At 49.1% G+C, this 10000-nt stretch overlaps 1 protein-coding gene across 1 annotated transcript in view; it reads left to right on the forward strand.

Moving 5' to 3' along the window:
- Positions 1-10000, forward strand: part of LOC124023174 (ankyrin repeat and IBR domain-containing protein 1-like) — a 73004-nt gene that overhangs the window by 42324 nt on the left and 20680 nt on the right. The window contains exons 10-12 of the mRNA XM_046337705.1: positions 72-83; positions 2030-2102; positions 8440-8570. Coding sequence (XP_046193661.1) covers positions 72-83; positions 2030-2102; positions 8440-8570 — 216 coding nt within the window. The remainder of the gene's footprint in view (positions 1-71; positions 84-2029; positions 2103-8439; positions 8571-10000) is intronic.

Genomic DNA, 10000 nt, shown 5'->3' on the forward strand with positions numbered 1-10000 from the left:
ACCATTTTCCGTTCCAATTTTCTAGAAGCTTGCTTCAGGACTCGGGTATTTTCTGCATACCAGGCAGTTAGTGTCTTTGCGAGGTTAACTTTAGATCCTCGGTTAGGTGGTTATCTGATTTTTGTACTCCGACGTCCTTGGGTGGGTGGAGGGAGTCTGGAAGGGCATCTAGGAATTCTCAAGACAATCTTTGGGTTGTCTGAGAATTTATATTGTGGCTTATGATAGTCCTTGGTTGGGGTACAAGCGAAATATTTTGTTGCAAATGTAATAAGATGGTTGTCTGATAGTCCAGGATAATGCTGAATCAGGAAAGTTACGACTGGGGTTGGATTGAAAACCTACAGGAGGGTATCACTCCAGGACCAGGGTTGGGAGAGAGCCCTGTCCTATCAGAAAGTTACGACTGGGGTTGGATTGTAAACCCACAGGAGGGTATCACTCCAGGACCAGGGTTGGGAGAGAGCCCTGTCCTATCAGAATGTTACGACTGGGTTGGATTGTAAACCTACAGGAGGGTATCACTCCAGGACCAGGGTTGGGAGAGAGCCCTGTCCTATCACTGGGTTGGATTGTAAACCTACAGGAGGGTATCACTCCAGGACCAGGGTTGGGGTGGATTGTAAACCTACAGGAGGGTATCACTCCAGGACCAGGGTTGGGAGAGAGCCCTGTCCTATCAGAATGTTACGACTGGGTTGGATTGTAAACCCACAGGAGGGTATCACTCCAGGACCAGGGTTGGGAGAGAGCCCTGTCCTATCAGAATGTTACGACTGGGGTTGGATTGTAAACCTACAGGAGGGTATCACTCCAGGACCAGGGTTGGGAGAGAGCCCTGTCCTATCAGAATGTTACGACTGGGTTGGATTGTAAATCTACAGGAGGGTATCACTCCAGGACCAGGGTTGGGAGAGAGCCATGTCCTATCAGATATCCGAGCAACATGTTTATCTAGCCTGCTAGCTAGCATAGTAGCTAATAACGCCACAGATAAAAGGGCTAGTTATCATAATCTTTGATAGTAACTAATATTGCTCGTTAGATTACACCACTACAGCCACGTTGATGTTAATTGGGGCCTGTTCATAGGGGTTTAAATATATATATTCAGGTAACTGCCGAAATAAAGGAAACACCAACATAAAGTGTTTTAATTGGGCGTTGGGCCACCACCAGGTACCACCCACCACCCACCACCCGCCAGCCTCCACCCACCACCACCCGCCACCCACCACCCACCACCCACCACCCACCACCACCCACCAGCCACCACCCACCACCCACCACCCACCAGCCACCACCCACCACCCACCCAGCCACCACCCACCACCCACCACCCACCAGCCACCACCCACCACCCACCACCCACCAGCCACCAGCCACCAGCCTCCAGAACACCTTCAAATGAGCCTTGGCAGAGATTCTATAAGTGTCTTACAGTCTTGTTAGAACACAGAGATGTTTAATTCTGCATTCTATCCTGTCTAGTCATTAGATTAGATGAGTGGTATGAGCAGTAAGACATCTCTTACAATCTTCTTAGAACACAGAGATGTTTAATTCTGCATTCTATCCTGTCTAGTCATTAGATTAGATGAGTGGTATCAGCAGTAAGACAAGATGTTTGATGCGGCATTCTATTGTTTACTCCTTTCATGTCTGTGGTAGTTTTGAGTAATGTATAGGATGTGTTTTCCAGACAGAACATAAATAGACGGTGAACTCATCGATGTGTCTGGAGGGTGAACTCATCCGTCTGTCTGTCTGTCTGTCTGTCTGTCTGTCTGTCTGTCTGTCTGTCTGTCTGTCTGTCTGTCTGTCTGTCTGTCTGTCTGTCTGTCTGTCTGTCTGTCTGTCTGTCTGTCTGTCTGTCTGTCTGTCTGTCTGTCTGTCTGTCTGTCTGTCTGTCTGTCTGTCTGTCTGTCTGTCTGTCTGTCTGTCTGTCTGTCTGTCTGTCTGTGTCTGTCTGTCTGTCTGTCTGTCTGTCTGTCTGTCTGTCTCCAGGGTCTGTGCCAGGGAGAGGGAGCCCCATGAACCATGCGACTGCCAGACATGGAAGATGTGGCTGGCTGAAGTTACTGAGATGAGACCCCAGGAATGTAAGCATCTCTACTATTAATGGATTATCGTTTTCTAAAGAAAAACCCAGTGTACTTCTTCATGTGTCGTTGTTGTGCATCTCTTGCTCTTTTTACCTCAGTCGACTGTTGATACCACTTCACCTATTAAATATGTCTTCTGTCCTTCATTACACATTACAACAATGTCTTTTGACAGAAGCAGAAATGTGCAATCGGTCACAGATGCTCTATTTACGGAAACCGATCAGTCACCCAAACGGCTTCCTACTGAGGGAGCCACAACCCTAAAAATGTTTGTTTCCTGTGTGATGATATGGGCACGTTTCCTTCAAAAATCATATCATCTCCCAAAACCAATCCAGCTGTATCCCAAGTCACTGTTGCTATGCTTGATATCTGTATCCCAAGTCACTGTTGCTAGGCTTGATATCTGTATCCCAAGTCACTGTTGCTAGGCTTGATATCTGTATCCCAAGTCACTGTTGCTAGGCTTGATATCTGTATCCCAAGTCACTGTTGCTAGGCTTGATATCTGCCATCCCAAGTCACTGTTGCTAGGCTTGATATCTGCCATCCCAAGTCACTGTTGCTAGGCTTGATATCTGCCATCCCAAGTCACTGTTGCTAGGCTTGATATCTGCCATCCATTGATGGACTGTTCAACTTCCTGGACTCCAATCCCATGTCTCAAATGGCACCCGATTCCCTTTATAGTACACTACTTGACTTGAGCCCTATATAGGGAATAGGGTGCAATTTGGGGCTCAGTCCTGCTCACCTCACCACTTCAGACGCTAGCTACAGACAACACCAGGTTTCAGACGCTAGCTACAGGCAACACCGGGTTTCAGACGCTAGCTACAGACAACACCAGGTTCAGGATGCTAGCTACAGACAACACCAGGTTCAGGATGCTAGCTACAGACAACACCAGGTTTCAGACGCTAGCTACAGGCAACACCAGGTTTCAGACGCTAGCTACAGACAACACCAGGTTCAGGATGCTAGCTACAGACAACACCAGGTTCAGGATGCTAGCTACAGGCAACACCAGGTTCAGGCAACACCAGGTTCAGGATGCTAGCTACAGGCAACACCAGGTTCAGGACGCTAGCTACAGGCAACACCAGGTTCAGGACGCTAGCTACAGGCAACACCAGGTTCAGGATGCTAGCTACAGGCAACACCAGGTTTCAGACGCTAGCTACAGACAACACCAGGTTTCAGACGCTAGCTACAGGCAACACCAGGTTTTAGACGCTAGCTACAGACAACACCAGGTTCAAGATGCTAGCTACAGGCAACACCAGGTTTCAGACGCTAGCTACAGGCAACACCAGGTTCAGGATGCTAGCTACAGGCAACACCAGGTTCAGGATGCTAGCTACAGGCAACACCAGGTTTCAGACGCTAGCTACAGACAACACCAGGTTTCAGACGCTAGCTACAGGCAACACCAGGTTCAGGCAACACCAGGTTTCAGACGCTAGCTACAGACAACACCAGGTTCAGGATGCTAGCTACAGGCAACACCAGGTTTCAGACGCTAGCTACAGACAACACCAGGTTTCAGACGCTAGCTACAGACAACACCAGGGTTCAGACGCTAGCTACAGACAACACCAGGTTTCAGACGCTAGCTACAGACAACACCAGGTTTCAGACGCTAGCTACAGACAACACCAGGTTTCAGACGCTATCTACAGACAACACCAGGTTTCAGACGCTATCTACAGACAACACCAGGGTTCAGACGCTAGCTACAGGCAACACCAGGTTTCAGACGCTAGCTACAGGCAACACCAGGTTCAGGACGCTAGCTACAGGCAACACCAGGTTTCAGACGCTATCTACAGACAACACCAGGGTTCAGACGCTAGCTACAGACAACACCAGGTTTCAGACGCTATCTACAGACAACACCAGGGTTCAGACGCTAGCTACAGGCAACACCAGGTTTCAGACGCTAGCTACAGGCAACACCAGGTTCAGGACGCTAGCTACAGGCAACACCAGGTTTCAGACGCTAGCTACAGGCAACACCAGGTTTCAGACGCTAGCTACAGACAACACCAGGTTTCAGACGCTAGCTACAGACAACACCAGGTTCAGGATGCTAGCTACAGGCAACACCATGTTTCAGACGCTAGCTACAGGCAACACCAGGTTCAGGACGCTAGCTACAGGCAACACCAGGTTTCAGACACTAGCTACAGACAACACCAGGTTCAGGATGCTAGCTACAGACAACACCAGGTTTCAGACGCTAGCTACAGACAACACCAGGTTCAGGATGCTAGCTACAGGCAACACCATGTTTCAGACGCTAGCTACAGGCAACACCAGGTTTCAGACGCTAGCTACAGGCAACACCAGGTTTCAGACGCTAGCTACAGGCAACACCAGGTTTCAGACGCTAGCTACAGGCAACACCAGGTTTCAGACGCTAGCTACAGGCAACACCAGGTTTCAGACGCTAGCTACAGGCAACACCAGGTTCAGGATGCTAGCTACAGGCAACACCAGGTTCAGGCAACACCAGGTTTCAGACAGGAATGAAAGGCGTTATCTGCCATCCATTGATGGACTGTTCAACTTCCTGGACTCCAATCCCGTGTCTCAAATGGCACCCGATTCCCTTTATAGTACACTACTTGACTTGAGCCCTATATAGGGAATAGGGTGCAATTTGGGGCTCAGTCCTGCTCACCTTACACCTCACCACTTCAGACGCTAGCTACAGACTACACCAGGTTTCAGACGCTAGCTACAGACAACACCAGGTTTCAGACGCTAGCTACAGACAACACCAGGTTTCAGACGCTAGCTACAGACAACACCAGGTTTCAGACGCTAGCTACAGACAACACCAGGTTTCAGACGCTAGCTACAGACAACACCAGGTTTCAGACGCTAGCTACAGACAACACCAGGTTTCAGACGCTATCTACAGACAACACCAGGGTTCAGACGCTAGCTACAGGCAACACCAGGTTTCAGACGCTAGCTACAGACAACACCAGGTTTCAGACGCTATCTACAGACAACACCAGGGTTCAGACGCTAGCTACAGGCAACACCAGGTTTCAGACGCTAGCTACAGGCAACACCAGGTTCAGGACGCTAGCTACAGGCAACACCAGGTTTCAGACGCTATCTACAGACAACACCAGGGTTCAGACGCTAGCTACAGACAACACCAGGTTTCAGACGCTAGCTACAGGCAACACCAGGTTCAGGACGCTAGCTACAGGCAACACCAGGTTTCAGACGCTATCTACAGACAACACCAGGGTTCAGACGCTAGCTACAGACAACACCAGGTTTCAGACGCTATCTACAGACAACACCAGGGTTCAGACGCTAGCTACAGGCAACACCAGGTTTCAGACGCTAGCTACAGGCAACACCAGGTTCAGGACGCTAGCTACAGGCAACACCAGGTTTCAGACGCTAGCTACAGGCAACACCAGGTTTCAGACGCTAGCTACAGACAACACCAGGTTTCAGACGCTAGCTACAGACAACACCAGGTTCAGGATGCTAGCTACAGGCAACACCATGTTTCAGACGCTAGCTACAGGCAACACCAGGTTCAGGACGCTAGCTACAGGCAACACCAGGTTTCAGACACTAGCTACAGACAACACCAGGTTCAGGATGCTAGCTACAGACAACACCAGGTTTCAGACGCTAGCTACAGACAACACCAGGTTCAGGATGCTAGCTACAGGCAACACCATGTTTCAGACGCTAGCTACAGGCAACACCAGGTTTCAGACGCTAGCTACAGGCAACACCAGGTTTCAGACGCTAGCTACAGGCAACACCAGGTTTCAGACGCTAGCTACAGGCAACACCAGGTTTCAGACGCTAGCTACAGGCAACACCAGGTTTCAGACGCTAGCTACAGGCAACACCAGGTTCAGGCAACACCAGGTTTCAGACAGGAATGAAAGGCGTTATCTGCCATCCATTGATGGACTGTTCAACTTCCTGGACTCCAATCCCGTGTCTCAAATGGCACCCGATTCCCTTTATAGTACACTACTTGACTTGAGCCCTATATAGGGAATAGGGTGCAATTTGGGGCTCAGTCCTGCTCACCTTACACCTCACCACTTCAGACGCTAGCTACAGACTACACCAGGTTTCAGACGCTAGCTACAGACAACACCAGGTTTCAGACGCTAGCTACAGACAACACCAGGTTTCAGACGCTAGCTACAGACAACACCAGGTTTCAGACGCTAGCTACAGACAACACCAGGTTTCAGACGCTAGCTACAGACAACACCAGGTTTCAGACGCTAGCTACAGACAACACCAGGTTCAGGATGCTAGCTACAGACAACACCAGGTTCAGGATGCTAGCTACAGGCAACACCAGGTTTCAGACGCTAGCTACAGGCAACACCAGGTTTCAGACGCTAGCTACAGACAACACCAGGTTTCAGACGCTAGCTACAGGCAACACCAGGTTCAGGATGCTAGCTACAGGCAACACCAGGTTTCAGACGCTAGCTACAGGCAACACCAGGTTTCAGACGCTAGCTACAGACAACACCAGGTTTCAGACGCTAGCTACAGGCAACACCAGGTTTCAGACGCTAGCTACAGACAACACCAGGTTTCAGACGCTAGCTACAGGCAACACCAGGTTTAGGCAACACCAGGTTTCAGACGCTAGCTACAGGCAACACCAGGTTTCAGACGCTAGCTACAGGCAACACCAGGTTTCAGGATGCTAGCTACAGACAACACCAGGTTTCAGGATGCTAGCTACAGACAACACCAGGTTCAGGATGCTAGCTACAGACAACACCAGGTTTCAGACGCTAGCTACAGGCAACACCAGGTTCAGGATGCTAGCTACAGGCAACACCAGGTTCAGGATGCTAGCTACAGGCAACACCAGGTTTCAGACGCTAGCTACAGGCAACACCAGGTTCAGGATGCTAGCTACAGGCAACACCAGGTTCAGGATGCTAGCTACAGGCAACACCAGGTTTCAGACGCTAGCTACAGACAACACCAGGTTTCAGACGCTAGCTACAGACAACACCAGGTTTCAGACGCTAGCTACAGACAACACCAGGTTCAGGACGTAGCTACAGACAACACCAGGTTTCAGGCAACACCAGGTTTCAGACGCTAGCTACAGACAACACCAGGTTCAGACGCTAGCTACAGACAACACCAGGTTTCAGACGCTAGCTACAGACAACACCAGGTTCAGGATGCTAGCTACAGACAACACCAGGTTCAGGATGCTAGCTACAGGCAACACCAGGTTTCAGACGCTAGCTACAGACAACACCAGGTTCAGGATGCTAGCTACAGGCAACACCAGGTTTCAGACGCTAGCTACAGACAACACCAGGTTTCAGACGCTAGCTACAGACAACACCAGGTTCAGGCAACACCAGGTTCAGACTCTAGCTACAGGCAACACCAGGTTCAGACAACACCAGGTTTCAGACGCTAGCTACAGACAACACCAGGTTTCAGACGCTAGCTACAGACAACACCAGGTTCAGGATGCTAGCTACAGGCAACACCAGGTTCAGGATGCTAGCTACAGGCAACACCAGGTTTCAGACGCTAGCTACAGACAACACCAGGTTCAGGATGCTAGCTACAGACAACACCAGGTTTCAGACGCTAGCTACAGACAACACCAGGTTCAGGATGCTAGCTACAGACAACACCAGGTTCAGGATGCTAGCTACAGGCAACACCAGGTTTCAGGCAGGAATGAAAGGCGTTATTGTTTTGCTTTGAAACCAGTTTCCCTGAGTGCTTTTTTTTCAGGTTTTAAAAGCTATCGCGGTTCCATTCTGTTCAGTCAGTGATTTGTCTCAAAAGTTACCCTATTCCCTACATAGGGCTCTGGTCAAAAGGAGTAGACTATGTGTCCTATTCGACTTGGTCAAAAGTAGTGTACTACATAGGGAATAGGGTGCCAATTAGGATGCCTTCCAGAGAATAAAGACGCAGTGTTTCAAAAGCAACGATTACCGTCAGGTTGTAATGGGCTATTAGAGAGAACACACACACACACACACACACACACACACACACACACACACACACACACACACACACACACACACACACACACACACACACACACACACACACACACACACACACACACACACACACACACACACACACACACACACACACACACACACACACACACTCTCTTTTCTCTCTCTCTTTTCTCTCTCTCTCACACACACACACACACACACACACTCTGTAGGTTGTAGGAAGACTCTCTGAATGCTGTGGAAGGAGTCATGTCCAGTTAGCTGTCTGTTGTGTTGTTGTTTTTCCTCCTGGGAAGTGGCTGGTGTGAGTGAAGCCTATGAAGATGCAGCCAACTGCTTGTGGTTACTGTCAAACGCCAAACCCTGCGCCAACTGCAAGTCTCCTATTCAGAAGAACGAAGGCTGCAACCACATGCAGTGTGCTAAGGTAGGTAGACCAACAGTGTCTTGGACATCGTATACCAAATGGCACCCTATTCCCTATATAGTGCACTGCTTTTGACCAGAGTCTATGGGGCCCTAGTCAGAAGTAGTGCACTAAATAGGGAACATGGAGCCATTTGGGAGGTAACCAGGATATCTATCTGAGGAATGTTATAATTAAGTAATAAGGCCTGAGGAGGTGTGGTATATGGCCAATATACCACGACTAAGGGCTGTTCTTAAGTACGATGCAATGTGGAGTGCTTGGACACAGCCCTTAGCTGTGGTATATTGGCCATATATCACTAACCCCCGAGGTGCCTTATTGCTTAATTATAAACTGGTTACCAACTTAATTAGAGCAGTAAAAATAAATGTTTTGTCATACCCGTGGTATACGGTCTGATGTAGAACGACCGTCAGCCAATCAGCATTCATGGCTGGAACCACCCAGTTTATAATGTTAGATACTCCAGGGAATGTATTTGAGGACCTAGAGTTATCTGGAAAATGTTGTTTTGTTATGGTCAGGGGAAAAGTAGGGCAAGTCTCTGATGGTGTGGAGCTCTACGAGTCTAATCACATTCAACCCTTCTGAAACTCGGATCTCTCTTCTGTGTACAGGGCTTTCTGAAAGTATTCAGGCCCCTTGACTTCTTCCACATTTTTTGTTACATTACAGCCTTATTCTAAAATGGATTATATTGATTTTTTCCCTCATCAATCTACACGCAATACCCCATAATGACATCACAATACCCCATAATGACATCACAATACCCCATAATGACATCACAATACCCCATAATGACATCACAATACCCCATAATTGACAAAGCAAAAAAAAAACAAGATTCTTCCTAGCGCTGGCCGCCCGGCCAAACTGAGGAATCAGGGGAGAAGGACCTTGGTCAGGGACGTGACCATGAACCCGATGGTCTCTCTGACAGGGCTCCAGAGTTCCTCTGTGGAGATGGGAGAATCTTCCAGAAGGACAACCATCTCTGCAGCACTCCACCAATCAGGCCTTTATGGTAGAGTGGCCAGATGGAAGCCACTCCTCAGTAAAAGGCACATCACAGCCAGCTTGGAGTTTGCCAAAAGGCACCTAAAGGACTCTCAGACCATGAGAAACAAGATTCTCTGGTCTGATGAAACGAAGATTGCTCTTTGGCCTGCATGCCAAGCATCATGTCTGGAGGAAACCTGGCACCATCCCTATGGTGAAGCATGGTGGTGGCAGCATCACGTCTGGAGGAAACCTGGCACCATCCCTATGGTGAAGCATGGTGGTGGCAGAATTATGCTGTGGGGATGTTTTACAGGGACTGGGAGACTAGACAGGATCGGGGGAAAGATGAACGGAGCAAAGTACAGAGAGATCCTTGAGGAAAACCTGCTCCAGAGCGTTCAGGACCTCAGACTAGGGCCAAG

The sequence above is a fragment of the Oncorhynchus gorbuscha genome, unplaced genomic scaffold (genome assembly GCF_021184085.1).
Source record: "Oncorhynchus gorbuscha isolate QuinsamMale2020 ecotype Even-year unplaced genomic scaffold, OgorEven_v1.0 Un_scaffold_1524, whole genome shotgun sequence".
In the NCBI taxonomy this organism is placed as follows: Eukaryota; Metazoa; Chordata; class Actinopteri; order Salmoniformes; family Salmonidae; genus Oncorhynchus; species Oncorhynchus gorbuscha.